This window comes from Leiobunum rupestre, chromosome 9, assembly GCF_980474605.1.
Source record: "Leiobunum rupestre chromosome 9, qqLeiRupe1.1.hap1, whole genome shotgun sequence".
NCBI lineage: Eukaryota > Metazoa > Arthropoda > Arachnida > Opiliones > Sclerosomatidae > Leiobunum > Leiobunum rupestre.
In genome coordinates this window covers 20,765,551-20,784,833 of record NC_143392.1, presented here as the reverse complement: position 1 = coordinate 20,784,833, position 19,283 = coordinate 20,765,551, and the positions used below count along the sequence as shown (strand labels likewise).

Genomic DNA, 19,283 nt, shown 5'->3' with positions numbered 1-19,283 from the left:
AAAAAAATGAATAAACGCCCGAGCGAGTGCTTAGCTACAGCCTACAACCAAAACGAAGAAGGACGGGGCAAGCCAGCAGCCTAATCTCTCGTTCGAAGGTACAAAGGTCGCGTCACACTCGCCAGGCTCGCCGTGGTTTTGATTTAGTTTTTGGTTTTAGCATAAGTCTATAATATTGTTCAATAAGTTTGTCACTTTGGGAAATATTGTACTGAGAGCTAGTAACGAAGTGACGTCATCGCAAGAAGAAAATATCCCCCTAGCGAGGCGCTGTCAAAGGCTACGTGTGACACGGGAGCAAGCGCACGCAAAACGGTGACGAAGCCCGTAATGCAGTCTGTCTTGTGAGTAGCTCACTTTAGAATGTTAAGAATTAGAAGTGTCACACTTATGGAATAATACTATACACTTGTGGTTTTACTTTTAAATAGTCGGCCGTTGAAGCGACTACTCTCGTCACTTTTGTAATTAGAAAACGCTTAAAAATAAAAATTCCAAAAAACCCCGACCCGAACCGGTTTTTCGGGTTTTTTTCTCTCCCCGACCCAGACCCCGACTCAAATTTCACCCCGTACGATCACTAGCTAATTCCCTGACTTCTCCCTGACTTGTAGACTAATTTTTAAAATCCCCTGACTTGTCTTGTCCCTAATGTTTAGACTATTTGTGAAAATTCCCCGATTTTTAAACTAATTTTTAAAAATTCCATGACATTTCCCTGATTTTTAGACTAATTTTGAAAATTCCCCGATTTTTAAACTAATATTTAAAAATTCCATGACATTTCCCTGATTTTTAGACTAATTTTTTAAAATTCCCTGACTTTTAGACTTATTTTTAAAATTCCCTGACTTTTCCCTGATTTGTAGGATAATTTTTAAAATTCTCTGACTTGTCTTGTCCCTGATTTTTAGACTGATTTTGAAAATTCCCTGACTTTTCTTGTCCCTGATTTTCAGACTAATTTTGAAAATTCCCTGACCTTTAGACTAATTTTTAAAATTCCCTGACTTCTCCCGGAATTCCAGGTTTTCCAGGTTTTCCAGGTAACGAGGAAACCCTTGAAGCTAAATGAAATTCTAAAATCGTGTCCTACACCTGGGTGGGCCACTAGGCGTTAATGTGTCTACAAAGTAACTGAAACGAGTATTAAAAAAAACCTATCCGACGATTGAAATCTAAACAGTTTGGTTAAGTGTTTGGTCGCTAGAAATTAGCCGTTAATTACAATAATTACGATAATTAGAAATCTCGAAGGATATCAGAGCGGAATCCCTTTCATTTCATAATTGTCGGAAAAACCAATTCTAGTTAAAATATAATTAGGACCCTTCAAGGCCGTCGAGAAAAGTATGCAAAACACAAGAGACTGGATCGTTTCAACAGCTACATTCAACTAATAAAATTATATCACAGACCACCTACTCCAAGAAGGACTGGCATCAACCTCGAAAAAAGGTGCCTGCAAAATGATGTTTTTTTTTTTTTAAAAGCCGAAGGAAAATAGCGCGTGGAAATTCCTATTTTACAAAATTAAAATTAAAAACTCGTGCGCAAGCTAGCTTCAACAATACAATTTTTATTATCGCGCGTGCTCGTCATTGTACCTTAAAAACCATAGATATATAATATATCATAGATACCTTACGCTGCATACGGGCCCTTTTTAAGAACACGGAAGAGACAGCTAGCAGAAGACCCATATTTTCTGGCTGCCATCTATTGGTGACCAAAATTTGTATTTGAAAAATATTTTCTGGCGGCGATACGTAATAGTGCCATCTATCGGTGAGCAAAATTTGTATTTGGAAAATATTTTCTGGATGCGATACGTAATAGTGCCATCTATCGGGGACTAAAATTATTAAATTTGGAAAATATTTTCTAGTTGCGTTACGTAATAGTGCCATCTATCGGTGACCAAAAATAATATTTGGAAAATATTTACTGGTTGCGTTACGTAATAGTGCCATCTATCGGTGTTCAAAATTAGTATTTGGAAAAAAGTACGCGATAGATTAGGCCTAATAATGTTGATAGCCCTAGAGTAACGTGGAGTTGAAGTCACATGTCAATTCCTTTGGCTTTTGGTGGGAAGATGGCGATATAACGTTGTACATCCAGAAAATACGCGTTGTCCGCTAATTGTCACTTCCGTATCGGTCCTCGTAGAATTGTGGATCTATACTATTTCAAATATCTATGTTTATAACTGCCTCTACCTGCCGTGAGATGACAGGTAGAGGCAGTTATAAAGTTAGAAAAGCCGCATCACATTCGAGACATAAAAATATTGAAATTACTACCAGCGATACATGTCCCTCTTGGGGTAGGTGGTCTGTGCTTATCGCAACCGTCAGCCGCGCGACGGAACTTCACGTCGACATTCACCAAAACCGGGACACTGGTTTGCGTGTACGTTAAGCAGGTACAATAGACGTTCAACTTAATGACCCCTGTCGTCCAATGCAAACCGGTGTTTAATAAAACGTAGAGGTGGAAGGCGGGGTGGAACAACGTTTCCCGTCAGCGTAGCGGATGCGGGGAGTCGCTTTTTTTCCGGTTTACTTCGATAGTGGCTTCGCGGAAGGCGATCGATTATTTCGCGTCTTAAGCACCATCTGGCTGGTTCGTGCCACAGTTGACCGCGATTCGCAACGAGTCGGGTTCAAAAGGTCCCTTCTTCCCGAGAGAAAAGGTGCTGAAATATGGAGCGAGAAGGTCCTAGTCAGACGCACGAGCGCGAAGGGTAAGGTACTACTGGCTGTTGTTATTGGTGTTGTTGCAAAATGCGTTGTCATGATCGTCCTATATATCAAATCGTCAAATATATCTTGTATGGAAAATATTATTTTTTACAATTATAAAGTTATATCAGAGATCCTGTTTTGTAAATTGTTTTTCTATGTACTTCATAATTGTAGTTCGGATTAGAGAGTATGGTCCCAGAAGTATATCATAGATATCTACTGTACTTTATAATGCTAGATTGGATTGGGTTTCTAGAAGTATTTCGCAGATTTTCTACTGTACTTTATAATGGTGAATTCTAGATTTCTACGGTACTTTATATAGGGTAAATTCTAGATTTCTTCTATACTTTATATAGGGTAAATTCTAGATTTCTTCTATACTTAATAATGGTAAATTCTAGATTTCTACGGTACTCTATATAGGGTAAATTACAGATTTCTTCTATACTTAATAATGGTAAATTCTAGATTTCTACGGTACTTTATATAGGGTAAATTCTAGATTTCTACTGTACTTTATATAGAGTAAATTCTAGATTTCTACTTTACTTTATATAGGGTAAATTCTAGATTTCTACTGTACTTTATATAGAGTAAATTCTAGATTTCTACTTTACTTTATAATGGTAAATTCTAGATTTCTACTGTACTTAGTAATAGTAAATTCTAGATTTCTACTCTACTTTATAATGGTGACTTCTAGACTTCTACTATACTTTATAATGGTGAATTCTAGACTTCTACTCTACTTTATAATGGTGAATTCTAGACTTCTACTATACTTTATAATGGTGAATTCTAGACTTCTACTATACTTTATAATGGTGAATTCTAGACTTCTACTATACTTTATAATGGTGAATTCTAGACTTCTACTATACTTTATAATGGTGAATTCTAGACTTCTAATATACTTTATTCTAAATTTCTACTGTACTTTACATAGGGTAAATTCTAGATTTTTACTGTACTTTATATAGGGTAAATTTTAGATTTTTACTGTTCTTAATAATGATTAAATCTAGATTTCTACAAGTACTTTATAATGGTAAATCCTAAATTTATACTGGACTTTATAATGGTGAATTCTGGATTTCTACTCAACTTTATAATGGTGAATTCTAGATTTCTACTGTATTTAGTAAGGGTAATACTCAGTTGCAGGTTAAGAAAGGTAAAATATCAAGTAACTTTGGCGGAAAGATACTAGCACCAATTTCCGGTAAATCGGCGGCGGGAATTTCGAGTTTGGCCTGTTTACGGTTTAATTACGAGTTATATAATTTTGGAAAATACCGTCTTTTGCGTTATATTTCAAAGTGACAATTATTTAATTAACATAGATAAGATTTAAAAACAATAATTTTGTTTTAGTACTACAAATGAGGCATACTTAAAAAAATTAAAATTCCGTTTGCCGAGTCCAGGGTAAGTATAGAACGGGTAATGGCGGGATTACCACGTTGACGTACATAAACGTGCGTTTTGATGATTGTTTAGGACAGCGGTTCCCAATTTGTTTTGACTATGGAACCATAAATTATCCACCTAATTCTGGCGGAACCCCAACACAATTTTTTTACTTATCTTAAAAGACTCTTGGCACAAACAAAGATGGCCGCGCTGCGAATTCTTGGAACCCTGGTGACCCTTCCATGGAGCACCTTTTGAGAACCGCTGGTTTAGGAGCATAATACTAACTATACGCTATACTGGAGCTTAAAGCAAGTCACTTTTTATACAGTGCTTGTTAAAATAATGGAAACTTTTCACTTGTAGGGTATGCAACAAGTGTTCCCTATTAACCAGATAGCTTTTTTGACATAATAAGGCTTAGCAAAAACACGACGTTCTATTTACCGCTAAAAAGTTTCCAATATTTTATCAAGCACCAAATAAACAGTAACTTGCAGGTCCTGGCTATCGGAAATATTACTTCTTGGCGATTTCCTGGGAGGATGTTTTATTCAGGGTTGGCTGGTTTAAATCATGGTTTAAACCAAGCGATTTAAAAAAAAACAGTTTTTTAATAATTTTTTTTTAACTAAAAATGTTTCCAAAATGTTTGTACATTTTCTTACAGAAATTATTACATTTCTATATCATTTACAAGATGACCACATTGTCTATATTTCCAATACCTTAGGCCTTCCTATAAATTCCTGAGGTTTTCTGATGTAGTATAAGCCCGAAAACATTCCGTCGTCGTGTACCCTTCTTCATCCTATATTTCACTTTATTTTAGCTACTTATTTTCGATAAGAAACCTTATTTTTGCTTGAGGTTTTCCTATATTTTCCCTTAATTCGCTTGAAAATTTCCTATTTTTTCTGTAAATTTTTCGAGGCATTTATGCAAAATCAAAAATGAAACTAAAACTGAAACTTCGATCTGGTGAGACTTGTAAAAAACGAAACCAAAACTAAAACTCATATGAATTTTTAGTTGATTGGTAATATCATAAGTCTATAATATTGTTCCATAAGTTTGTCACTTTGGGGAATATTTTACTGAGTAACGGAGTGACGTCATCACAAGAAGAAAATCTCCCCCTAGCGAGGCGCTGTCAAAGGCTACGTGTGACGCGTTAGCAAGCGGACGCAATTAACGGCGACGAAAACCGTAATGCAGTCTAGTCTGTCTTGTGAATAGCTATCAGTATATCTTTTGCATGTGAAGAATGAGAAGCGTCACACTTATGTAACAATATTATACACTTAAGATAATATGTATGCACTGTTAAACAAAAGCGAAAATTAGATTAAATTTAAAATAGAAAAAAACCTGTTTTAAACAAAAAAAACTTTTTTGGGTTTTTATTAAAAAACCAGGTTTTTTTTCAATCCTGGTTTCATTTAAGCGTCTATTCCAATCACGAAAATATAGAGAATTTTTAATTTCTAATTCCTATGAACAAAATGTTTTGAGGTCTTAAAGGCCTAGGATTTCTTCTGCCTGTTTTCCTTTAAGTTTACTTCCCGCCGCGCAAATATCCTGGTGGTAGGCCAACCGCAGAACACGTTGGCATACATATTTGACTGTAGCGAAGACACTATTTGAGACACTGTTTTGAATGTGTCTTTTGTATCTTAGCCCAACAGTGTTGGAGCAGAGGAAAGATGACAGCGAGGAGAAGATCGGGTACATTAAGAACACGCACATCGCCGGCTTGACGGATGACGTGCTGTACCACTTGGCCCTGGGAAGCGGCAGTCACGACCTCAGAAGAATGTTTTCCGACGTCCAAGTGAGCCACCTCGCAGTGTTGTTGATTTACGAAAATCAATTTGTTCTATTTGAATCGGATTTTTTTAAATTTTAATCATATTATTTCTTTAAATGTAGCTATTTTTTGACAAATTGATTGATAATTTGCGTGCAGGGGTAATATAAGCTAATGTTGAAATTAATTTTGCATGCATTTAATTGTAGTTTAGTTTGTTCGAAATAGGCAATGCTATATAAACTACTTCTGTACACTTTATTAAAGCAAAATATGTGGTTTAGGTACGTTTGATCGAAAAAAGTTATGATCGAATGATGTTTGATCGAAAAAAGTTATGATCGAATGCTGTTTGATCGAAAAAAGTTATGATCGAATGCTGTTTGATCGAAAAAAGTTATGATCGAATGCTGTTTGATCGAAAAAAGTTATGATCGAATGCTGTTTGATCGAAAAAAGTTATGATCGAATGCTGTTTGATCGACAAAACGTTATGATCGAATGCTGTTTGATCGAAAAACGTTATGTTCGAATGCTGTTTGATCGAACAGAAATTATGATCGAATGCTGTTTGTTCGAAAGTTCATTCAGCAGTAGTTGCATTTGGTAGAATTTTAAGTTGATTGAATAGTTGTTAAAGTACTATTTTAGGAGTAAATAAGTGTAGTTGAACTTATGAATATTCTGCTAAAGGGAATAGTGGTTAGGACTATACTAAAAGTATATTTTTGTTACCTTTTATGTTATGTTATGTTAGGTTAGGTTATGTTATAATTGATAGGTTTTTCTTAGTCGAGTTTAAGGTGTTTCTCGTGATGTTAGTTGGCAGGCGATTGTATTATAATTTTGAAATATGTGCATTTACACGGAATTTCATTAATCTACTGCTGGTTTATTAGTTTACCCTGAATGTATTTTCGATCCAACTATTTCGATAATAAGTTGATTCGATCATTTGAAATTCGAAAAAACATACCGAACTCAAAATAATTGGATTTAAATCAATTTTTTTTGGAAAATAATTTGATTTAAATCAATGTTTTTTTAGAAAATAATTTGGTTTAAATAAATTTGTTTGGAAAATAATTTGATTTAAATAAATTTTTTTGGAAAATAATTTGATTTAAATCAATGTTTTTTAGAAAATAATTTGATTTAAATAAGTGATTATTTTAGAAAAAAATTTGTTTTAAATAATTAAATGATTATTTTAGAAAATAATTTGACTTAAATAAATGATTATTTTAGAAACTAATTTGATTTACATCAATGACAGGGCTCCCACAAAATTCTGAAAATAAAATAGGGAAATAGGGACACAATTTTGAAAAGTAGGAACCAAATAGGGACCATTTTAATAAAAAATTAGATCTTTATTTTAACTTGATTTTTCCAAAAAATTACTTTCTAAATAGGATATTTCTAAAGCTGACTTATTTTTAATTTGTAAAAATATTTTATCACAAAAAATGACCTATCTTTACTCAAATTTATATAGTTCAACTTTACGACCGGGAGGCTCATTATGAATTTTACCGAATATTTCAATTTTGTCGAGCTCGTGGCGAAACCAAATGTAGTAAATTGTAGCTATAAACGCGAAACGATACAATTAGGGTTCAATATTATCAGCCAAATTTACAAAAAATAGGGAATTTAGGGAACAAATTCCGATTTCAAGGTGGTAGCCCTGCAATGATGTTTTTAGAAAATAATTTGATTTACATCAATGATTTTTTTTTGAAAATAATTTGATTTACATCAATGATTTTTTTTTGAAAATAATTTGATTTACATGAAGGATTTTTTTAGTAAATAATTTTTGAAAACTCATTTGATAAAAATAATTTTTTTTTAAAAAAGCATTTGATAAAAATCAGTTATTTTTTTTAAAACGCATTTGAATTTATTCAAATATTTTTTAAAAATCATTTGATTTAAATAATTTTTTTTAAAAAGCATGTGAATTTAAACAATTATTTTTTTAAATCATGTGATTTAAATCAATGATTTTTATAAAGTTATTTGATTTATACAAATTATTCTTTCAAAAAAATCATTTGATTTAAAACAATGATTTTTTTTAGAAATAATGGAATTTTATAAAAAAAAATTTAGATTTTTTTTAAAAATAATGAAATTTTATAAAACAAATTATTGGATTTAAAAACAATTATTTGATTAAAAAAGTAAATAAAAACAATTTAATTAAAATAATTTGCCAATTTCAATAACATTACCGCCATCTATCGGTTTCAAAAATATTGCACTGAATAAGGCAGCGCGTTCTTAAAATTAGTCTCGCGTAAAGTACCATCCTGGCCAATTGCGATAAAATAAAAGCGCATGTAGAAACTATTGAAGTTGGCTGTAGTTGTGGTATTTTAAAATACATTTACATTATTGAAACTTGCGAATTGTTTTTAAAAATAATTTGATTTAAAAATAATTTTAATTAAATCTCGATTCTAATCAAATTGATTTAAATCAGACAACCCTGTCATGTCTGCGACTAACGCTAATGGATATAAATGACAATTAATTATCTGAAAGTATGTGTTCATGGGAGGTACACCTCGTCGCATGGAAGCGCTGGCTCATTACTTGAAGGAAGAGCTGAAGATGCAACTGCCCACTGGCTCCGACATCTGTGATATCAGTCACCGTTCCTACCGTTACGCCTTGTTTAAAATAGGACCAGTCATTTCCGTTAGCGTAAGATCCTCTATCAATAGACTCGTTTATCAAACGAGCGCCGTCGTGAGGCTGGGGTTGCAACCACGCAGCTGCTGGCTCGGTCATCCATAAAATTAATTGTTCTTTAATTTACAACCTCTCGCGAACAGCACGGAATGGGCATCCCGTCCATGTCTATCCTGCTTCACGAAATGATCAAACTCGTACATCATGCCAAATGCAAAGACGTCACTTTTATACGAATAGGAACTTGCGGCGGAATCGGTAAGAAGCGACATCTATCCTATAATATCCACGACACACATATGTTCCATAATTATATAAATAATAATAAATATAATAAACTAATATATTTTACAAAGACTGATTAAAAATTAGTGGCTATTTAAAAACAATATTAAATTTTACGTTGAATAATAATTTAAAACATACCCGGCAGATGGCGCCATACCTTAAAAATATTTTAGCACGTCGATTTCAAGTTTTCAACCCTTTGAAACATCAAATCATCGTCTAACCATCGACAAACTACATTATAAAATATATTATATATTTCCCACGACAAAAACCATTTATTTTACACATTTTAACATTATAGTATAAGTAACCAGGCTTGGAAATAAGCGGTGATCACTGGGTCAAAGACCAGTTTATTAATTGCTCGGACCAGTTTTTTTATTCAAAAGCTAGGGGTTCACTGGTCCAGTGTCCAGTTTATTAATTCAAAATTATCTACCGTATTATTAACCAACTGGTCTACGTGACCACTTAAATAATTCAAGAGTTGGGAGTCACTGGCCCAATAGACCAGTTTAGAAATAAACCTTATTTCCAAGCCTGATAAGTAACATCCGTTCGTTGGCAAAATAGACTATAATGTAAAAATATTATTGTTCTACATATTTATATTATATTGATTATGATAATATTAAATAAAAAATTGACAATTTAACGTAAAATTCTATTTTATCAAAGGTGTTCCAGGAGGGACTTTAATCATCTCGAAAGAAACAGTTAACTCCAAATTGAAACCGGAGCTGAAACTGGTATAATTTCACTTTCTATCGGCCTAAATTTATTTTGTTTTCTAAATCAGGGATTCATTTTCACCTGGCGACATCTGCACACGAAGAAAATAACTAAAAGCCAATAGGGACTTAAGTTCTGTCTTCTGAATATAGATGGCGCCAGGCAAAACTCACCACGACTTTAATTTAGTTTATTTTCAGTAGTCTATGCAATTCAGAAATAGGCCTAGTTTTTTTTAACCTGTTTTGATTAATTGAGGTTAGGTTATATTTGGTTTAGGTTAAGGTTAGTTTAAATAAGCGAGTTTTAATAATAATTGTTAGACGAAAAAGCCGAAGAGGAGCATGACCTCGGTCACCAATGACGTCAGCTTAGGCAACCCTTTGTGGTGACAAGTACCATCCTTATCGTTAGTATTAAAGCCTAGGGGCCCATCCTTGGAAGGGGCCCTCCAGTGACCGTAATTTCTGTATTCGAAGACATAAATCTAAAATATCAATCGTAATTTATATTGGAGAAATTCCTAGGTAGAAGATTTTGTTTTAAAATTACCCAAAATTTCTGCCTGGCAGTTTACGGACGCAGCCTTAAATCACAATGTTGCATAATTATCGCATATTTAGTAGACGATTGTTAAGAGCTTTTATTAAGTAATATAACCGTAGAGCTCAGACTTCTACGCTGAATCAGGGAAATTCAGGCACAGCCTAGTTCCAGGGATAAGAGTAAATGCAGCGCGTGAAAAGGGGGCCCAGACTCCTTATCTGCCTATGGGCCCAGGATCTCTAAGTACGGCCCTGGGTGCTGCGACGTCACGTGACCGTTGAGCAACGAAAAAACCTGTTCCTACAGCTGATGACTTCGTTGCAACGTGACGTCAAACCGGAAACGCTAAAAAGCGTACAGTATGAATCCGGACTCAACGTTGAGTGCCGCAGTGCGTTAAGTGTTACTGAACGCAGCCAAGATTTTTTGGTTTGCACAATTACTTTGGGTTGCTAGACGAGTTTTGACCAATGAAAATTGGGAACAGTTGCTACGTTTAGTCATACGTGTGTCAAGGCGTATGACGTCAATTCTAAATCAACTAGCCGCCTCGGCGGATTGGGTAGCCTGCTGTGGGGCGGCGAGCCTCCATATGCGGGCACGGCGGTCCTGTTTCCCGGCCTTTTGGAGCCCACCGGGATCTCCGGTGCAAGCTGTGCCGGGTTACTTGGGCTGCTGTGTGCTCGTCGTTCCCCTTTAGGAGCTCTTTCCAAAGGGTTTGGCTCCTTACCTTCATAGGTAGGGTGTCGGCTGAAGTTGCTATAGCATCCATTCTAAATCCCACTGCTGTGTGCGAAGTGGGGATTGGTCCACCCATTGCTGCACCTTCTTCTGGGTTGAGTGGCTTGCGTCGAAGGTGCGACCATCAGTAGTAGGGTTCTGCTACCCATGCTGGATTTGTCACCTGTCCGGGCTAGGGGGACGCTGGCGTAGGGCACTATGATGATAGGCCTCCGGTGGTATGGACTCTGTTACTAGGTACACCGGGCTATAAATTCTGACACACTGACAGACTTATTGAACCTAATTTTAGACTTACGCTATACTGCCTAAATGGCCAATTTGATATTTTTTTTTAATTTTTACCAGCACGTGATAGGTAAGACGGTCAAACGTCCATCGATTGTTGACCAGGATTTGGTCAAAGAATTGTACGACATATCGAGACGAGAACTGCCTCAATACACAACCGTTCTGGGCAAAACTATGTGCACCAACGACTTTTACGAAGGTAACGTTACCAATCCTTTTCGGCTTAAATAGAGTGACTTTCACTGATTTTGTTCAAATTCGAGGGATAAGTAGACCTTTATGTAACTTGAAATTTCCCAAAAGGAGAAGTTTCGACGGGCTTTAGTTTTGCCATGACAACCAATATTGTTTTTGATTAATTAAAATTTACTTTTCCCTATTGAAATTAACATGTTGAAATCGCAAATTTTAATGCTCCTGGTAAATGCATGCACATTTCGTTAAATATTAGTAAAATGTGTCAGGAATCCATACCTCTACTTGGAATGCTTATCGCGGCAGATTTTCGTCTCGATGTGGCTGACGGTTTTTTTGACGTCACTATGTTAACTTGACAAACAACAACGTGAGAGGGGAGCGCGGGCAGAGGGGATTTTTTTTTTATCGTAGGCGAGGCCAAAGCCGTCAGAGTGATCTTACTATACGCGATAGCCAAGAAGAGCATTCCAAGTAGAGGTATGGATTCCTGAATGTGTAAATTAGGTCAATGCAAGCTAGGAGCAACAAACACAACACCCCAGACTTGGAAATAGTGATATTCTTTAAGGGGGCCCAAGCGGGGGGGGGGAATTGGGGGAAAAAATTAAAATTAGGTAGGGAAAATAGGAAAATAAAAATTGGTTACGTTACTTACATAACATTTATTAACTTTAAAACCAGCAAGTATATTATAATATCACACATAATCATTTGTAACTTTAGATCCCGCTCTCGTAAAGGGTAGGAAAACAGAGTTTCAAAAACGGCGTACAAATCATGTTCCAGAAATTTCCGTAAAATGTTTAATACATATTTTTTAATTAAATTGAGAGCCCCGGTGGCCCGCAACCCCCGTTCGAATGATTTATTTTAAGAGCCCACTGATTTTTATTAAGAGCCATTGGCCCCAAGTCTGCAACACCCCACACAAGGAGAACGCAACCCGTCAAAAGTCGGGGATTTTCTTGTGTACGTTTTTCATTGGCTAGACGCTTTAACGCCTGCGGCCGTCGGAAGAGGAAAATTCGGAAATTGTCTTCCCCCAGCCCGTAAAACGTTCAGCGTTAAAGCTCCTGACGCTCGTCCAATGAAATTCGTACACAACCCTTCGTCAGCGTGTTTAAAGGCTAGCTGCGTTCTCCTTGTGCTTGTTACTCCTAGATGCAAGTAACTTAACAAAATTTTGGTTATGGAAGTATAATTGGTAAATGCCATTAAATTGGATGAATTTGGGTAAACTTTATTTGTATTTACCGAAATTTATCCAATTTAATGGCGTTTTCCAATAAGGCTTCCATAACCAAAATGTAGTCAATTTTACTTGCATTTACCTAATTTACACATTTTACTAAAATTTACCGAAAAGTACATGCATATACCCATTTTATATAATATTAAATTACTTGTATTTATCCAATTTGCTTATTTTTTCCCAAATTTACACGCATTTACCCAAATTATCCTGAATTTACCCAATGTACAATTGGTTTTTAATATTTAAATTTTTTTTCAAATTAGCGATTTCTCCATGTTAATTTCCATCTAGGAGCAACAAACACAACAGCCCACACAAGGAGAACGCAACCCGTCAAAAGTCGTGGATTTTCTTGTGTACAGTTTTCATTGGCTAGACGCTTTAGCGCCTGCTGCCGTCGGAAGGGGAAAATTCGGAAATTGTCTTACCCCCCGCCCGTAAAACGTTCAGCGTAAAGGCTCGTGACGCTCGTCCAATGAAATTCGTACACAACCCTTCGTTAGCGTGTTGAAAGGCTAGCTGCGTTCTCCTTGTGTTTGTTGCTTCTTGATTTCCATAGGGAAAAGTAGATTTTAATTATTGTTTGCCATGGCAAAACTAAAGACTGTCGAAACTTTTCCGTTTGGTAATTTCAAGTTACATAAAGGTCTACTTTTCCCCCGAATTTAAACAAAATCGGTGAAAATGAGCTCGGGTTGTATCCTTTGTTAGTGAATAACGTTAGAAGCTCTTCAAACTGCTGGATTTAGTCTGCTACACGCTCGTCTCTTTTTAGCAGAGGCTTAAATTGTTTAATCTAGATCGGTGGATTGTCGGTAGCCTTCGGATTGATTTGTCGATTTAATGCAGTTAAGAGTGAAGTTTTAAAAGTAATTTCCAAAACGAAAATGTGTTTTTTTTTTCCGAACTGAAATGGCAAACTTTGTAAAAGGTAATAGTGATAAAATACGCGAATAGGGAGAATAGTCCGTAATGAAAATGGACAAAAGAAATTAAAAAACTTTAGTGTTGTTAATTTTCCGGAAAAATAAAAATTCCCAGAAAATTTTCCGCAAATCGGAAAAATAAAAATTTAAACATAAATTACTTTTTAAGGGTTTTTAATGTGTTTAACTTTTTATCGATATAAAGTGTCTAATATCAGTAAACATACTACAAAACATTAATAGTGTTACATTGTTAATCAGTTTAAACTAGTCTAGAGGTTAAGTTTTACTTTTAGATTCGAAAAAATGAGGCGTAAATCCCACTTTATTTAAATTTGCAATAAATATATTAGACTAATCATGGAATGAAAACTTTTTTATTTTTTTCGGAAAAATACGGAAAATTTTCCGGAAAAAAGGCCTTGAGCGGTCATTTTTCGCGGAATATTTTCCGACTTACAACACTAAAAAACTTACAAATAACTCGTACCAATAGGTCTTCGAGTAAAAAACTAAATAAAATAGTCAGAAATTCCAACGATAGACCAGTTTGAAAATAATAATAATAATAATAATAATCAGCTAGGCTAATACCCAAGGCACCACCTTAGGCCTAAATCTGGCTATTTTATTTATATTAGTTTTTACTAATTGGTTTAGGTTTTAGCTTATTTGTCCATTAGAACTATTCTACCTATTCGTGTGTTTACCACTCTTTGCAATGCAGTCCATAGCCGTGGTTCTTATTCACTTATCATTTTGTAAATGACGAAAATCCAGCAATTTGGAGAGCTTATGTCGTGTTAGTCACTAGGTGGCTCTATTTAAGTGAAAAATTACAATTCGGGAATAAAACAGCGTTTGATTTAATGACGCGCTTGCAGGTCAAGGCAGGTTGGACGGGGCGTTTTGCGACTACACTGCTACGGACAAAATGGCCTTTTTGAGACGACTGCAGAAGAACGGAGTCACTAACATCGAAATGGAATCCGTTGGTTTCTCGGCTTTGTGCCATCACGCCGGCATCAAATGTAAATCCACATTGATAATTGATATTTGCAAATTTTGAGTACGGGATTTGGAATTTTGAACCCACATTCTAGCTGCCTGTCGTGGTTGGCCCTTAATAGGTCAGAGTGTGCAATAACTGGTGGCTTTACCGGGGAGTCGGGGTCCGGCTGTTGTAACCCATACGGGCGGTGGCACAATGGGAGATGTTAGCTCTGATCAAATGGTCGTATCTCCACCTCCGACTTCGGTCAGGTTTTGGGCTGAAAACTGAGCTTCAGCTCAGGCTAACGGAGATGGTCCAGGCAAACTGGCCGCCTCGGCGGATTGGGTAGCCTGCTGTGGGGCGGCGGGTCTCCGTATGAGGTGCAGTGGTCCTGTTTCCCGGCCTTGTGGGGCAACACCGGGTGTCCGGTGCCAGTTGTGCCGGGTTACGTGGGCCGCTGTGTGCCCATCGTTCCCCTTTGGGAGCTCTCTCCAAAGGGTATGACTCTTTACCTACGTAGGTTGGGTGTCGGCTGGAGTTTCCGAGTTGCTATAGCATCCACTCTTACAGTGGAAGCTGGTCGCCCCATTGCCGCGCCTTTTGTCGGGATGAGTGGCTCGGGTCGAGGGTGAGACCATCAGTAGTCCGGGCTTCTGGACGTTGGCGTAGGCCATTATGATGAGACCACCGGTGTAGTGGGCTTTTTGATTCGCTTGGAGCACCGGTATATGAATTTCTTACCCACTGCATGTCGTGGTTTGTACAAAATGGAGTGAAACAAAGTTTACGTTTTAGTGTGATATCTATCGTATATTGTGGATATAATTTATTCTGGCAATCTTATTGAATGATATTTGTTCTTTGGAATAGGCGCGGTGGTGTGCGTGGCAATTGTGGATCGTTTGAGAGGCGACCAAGTCCGAGAATCGAGAGAAACTTTGGAAGAATGGCAACACAGACCTCAGGAACTTCTGGCGAAATTTATCGCCAAAAGAGAAATGAAATAAAACTTGCCTTTTTCAACTCATTATTTACGTATTTATAACTTAAAAAAAACTAAATTTTAAAACTAATATACAATGTATATTGTTATAGGAAATTTATAAATTAAAATTTATACAATCTGACGTGGAATTTCAATGGATTATTATTGGTGCGGTTAGCAATGGTACGACAACTGTCCAATTTTTATAGGAAAAATAGTAAATACCTAGTCATTTAATAGGAAATCCTAGTCATTTAATAGGAAATCCTAGTCATTTTATAGGAAATCCTAGTCATTTTATAGGAAATCCTAGTCATTTTATAGGAGATCCTAGATTCCTAGTCATTTAATAGGAAATCCTAGTCATTTTATAGGAGATCCTAGTCATTTTATAGGAGATCCTAGTCATTATATAGGAGATCCTAGTCATTATATAGGAAATCCTAGTCATTTTATAGGAGATCCTAGTCATTATATAGGAAATCCTAGTCATTTTATAGGAGATCCTAGTCATTATATAGGAAATCCTAGTCATTTTATAGGAAATCCTAGTCATTATATAGGAAATCTTAGTCATTTTATAGGAAATCCTAGTCATTTTATAGGAAATCCTAGTCATTATATAGGAAATCTTAGTCATTATACAGGAAATCCTAGTCATTTTTATAGGAAATCCTAGTCATTTTATAGGACATCTTAGTCATTATACAGGAAATCCTAGTCATTTTTATAGGAAATCCTAGTCATTTTATAGGAAATTATATGATTAATTTTTACGTAAATATAGGAACGTCCAGCTGAATTTATAGAAAATTATAGGAATAATTTCAATAAGATAAAACCAATGCTTTTAAAGCAACTTTGGTTTAATAGTAATATTACATTTAACATGAAACCATATTAACTTTGTAACTAGAGATATGTATTAATGTTATATTACATTTTAATTTTAAAACACCAGCTAGCCGTTAGTGTTTTAGTAAAAGGCTGGCAAAACTATATTGAAAACAAAGCGCAAAGTACGAAAAATAGAAAAATATAGGGAACATTATAAAATATAGGAAGTGTGGTTACCCTGCAATATTAGAGGTATATGCCTATTAGCGCACTTCCCAAAAGCGCGGTTCTCAAAAGCGCAGTGTCCCAAAAGCGCAGTTCCAAATAGCGTGGTTTCCCAAAAGCGCAGTGTCCCAAAAGCGCGGTTCCCAAAAGCGCAGTGTCCCAAAAGCGCAGTTCCCAATAGCGCGGTTCTCAAAAGCGCAGTGTCCCAAAAGCGCAGTTCCCAATAGCGCGGTTTCCCAATAGCGCGGTTTCCCAAAAGCGCGGTTTCGATTATTACGTATATGTATATAAAAATTAATGAAAATAAACCAAAGGAATTAGGTTAGGTTAGGTTAGGTCAGCCGGGAGCGCCGCAGGCGCGTAGGCACTGTACGTTAGGTTAGGTGTTTAGTAAAAGGCTGGCAAAACTATATTGAAAACAAAGCGCAAAGTACGAAAAATAGAAAAATATAGGGAACATTATAAAATATAGGAAGTGTGGTTACCCTGCAATATTAGAGGTATATGCCTATTAGCGCACTTCCCAAAAGCGCGGTTCTCAAAAGCGCAGTGTCCCAAAAGCGCAGTTCCAAATAGCGTGGTTTCCCAAAAGCGCAGTGTCCCAAAAGCGCGGTTCCCAAAAGCGCAGTGTCCCAAAAGCGCAGTTCCCAATAGCGCGGTTCTCAAAAGCGCAGTGTCCCAAAAGCGCAGTTCCCAATAGCGCGGTTTCCCAAAAGCGCGGTTTCGATTATTACGTATATGTATATAAAAATTAATGAAAATAAACCAAAGGAATTAGGTTAGGTTAGGTTAGGTCAGCCGGGAGCGCCGCAGGCGCGTAGGCACTGTACGTTAGGTTAGGTGTTTAGTAAAAGGCTGGCAAAACTATATTGAAAACAAAGCGCAAAGTACGAAAAATAGAAAAATATAGGGAACATTATAAAATATAGGAAGTGTGGTTACCCTGCAATATTAGAGGTATATGCCTATTAGCGCACTTCCCAAAAGCGCGGTTCTCAAAAGCGCAGTGTCCCAAAAGCGCAGTTCCAAATAGCGTGGTTTCCCAAAAGCGCAGTGTCCCAAAAGCGCGGTTCCCAAAAGCGCAGTGTCCCAAAAGCGCAGTTCCCAATAGCGCGGTTCTCAAAAGCGCAGTGTCCCAAAAGCGCAGTTCCCAATAGCGCGGTTTCCCAAAAGCGCGGTTTCGATTATTACGTATATGTATATAAAAATTAATGAAAATAAACCAAAGGAATTAGGTTAGGTTAGGTTAGGTCAGCCGGGAGCGCCGCAGGCGCGTAGGCACTGTACGTTAGGTTAGGTGTTTTCAACCCATTTGTTGAGATAGGGCTTACGACTCTTTGTTTTTAATGGGAAACTGTGGCGGTGGAAAACCACATGAGGCCCCACGCTTTCGGGAAAGTGAGCAAACGGGAAAGTGCGCTTTTGGGAAACCGCGCTATTGGGAACTGCGCTTTTGGGAAACCGCGCAAATGGGAACCGCGCTTTTGGGAAACCGCGCAAATGGAAACTACGCAGTGGGCATAAACCATATTAGATAGTAAGCGGACGACGGGTCAAAGATTTCAAAGTTAACGCGTCACTGGAATATCTTAATTTCATTGGTGGATTTAAAATTTCTACATCTCACAATTCGTTCGCCTGCCCGAAAATAATTGCGTGTTGTTCCCCCAAAGTGTACCAAAGTTTTCACACCGCTTCATTCACAACCAATTAGTTGAACAAATTTGGTGGCCAAACTAAGTGCCCTTTAATCGTTGTATAGTGTGAACGGCTCTTGCTAAGAAAGTACAAGATGTACACACAATTCCCCCCCCCCCGATGTTAAAACTATATTTAAATATTTAATTTGAAAAATTTTCAATCATTTTGTACATTCACTTAATAAACCCAAGAAGAGTTTAATCGGAAAATAATTTTTTGAGTTACCGGTTTTTGGAAATAACGTTGCGACACGCCAACACATTAATTTAAATTAATTTTTAGACAAATCGAATTTTTCGAGTAGCCTGGTTTTGGAAATAAAGTAGCGACGCGCGAACGAGTTAGATGGCGCCAGTATCAATTGGGACGAAATTCAAATATGACAATAGTGAGCGATTCGGCAAGAAATCTCACTTAAAATTAAAATTTCTTATTGCCACCGAAAACGTAGTTCTGAAATGATCAGTACTAACTAAAAATATAATATTCAACCAAGTCGCTCTTAATTTAAAAAAATATGTACATTTAAATTTGAAAATCGCCCAAAATCACTAAAATGGGCAAATGACCCACTTCTGGGGCCCCGATCTCTCAAATGTTAACCATGCCGGCGATGGCTAGATTTTTCCAATCGATTGACGTATCAGTTGTTTTTATAACGCTAGCGGCGGACACAATACGTGAAACTAATACAGGGTGTTTCAAAAGGTTATGCAAAAATTTGAAAGAGTTGTAGGGGGTGAGTTGAGAAGTATGCCTGTTTTTTCCCCATTTTCCTACGATGAGTGAAAAGAGCGCCAGAGAGATTCAAAATGTGGCTTACTAGCCCCTGGAAGTAGGCTGCAACAAGCACGGGGGTGCGCCGGTTCGGGTACTTTTCCG

The 19,283-nt window shown here is 36.6% G+C and overlaps 1 protein-coding gene across 1 annotated transcript; it reads left to right on the top strand.

Annotated features, from left to right (window-relative positions):
- The first annotated feature begins 2,630 nt into the window (after window positions 1–2,630).
- Window positions 2,631–15,762, top strand: LOC149926801 (uridine phosphorylase 2). Its single transcript, XM_090158301.1, has 8 exons — window positions 2,631–2,749; window positions 5,847–6,000; window positions 8,530–8,691; window positions 8,823–8,937; window positions 9,649–9,719; window positions 11,338–11,479; window positions 14,544–14,690; window positions 15,524–15,762. The coding sequence occupies exons 1-8, from the start codon at window positions 2,709–2,711 to the stop codon at window positions 15,658–15,660; spliced, it is 969 nt and encodes a 322-aa protein (XP_090014427.1). The 5' UTR covers window positions 2,631–2,708; the 3' UTR covers window positions 15,661–15,762.
- The last annotated feature ends 3,521 nt before the right edge of the window (window positions 15,763–19,283 follow it).

Bases quoted from the DNA above. Each gene is read 5' to 3' on its own strand.
- LOC149926801 (XM_090158301.1), top strand. From the start codon at position 2,709: ATGGAGCGAGAAGGTCCTAGTCAGACGCACGAGCGCGAAGG. The intron at 9,720-11,337 runs GTATAATTTCAC...AATTTTTACCAG, and splicing joins TGAAACCGGAGCTGAAACTG to CACGTGATAGGTAAGACGGT. The intron at 11,480-14,543 runs GTAACGTTACCA...ACGCGCTTGCAG, and splicing joins CACCAACGACTTTTACGAAG to GTCAAGGCAGGTTGGACGGG.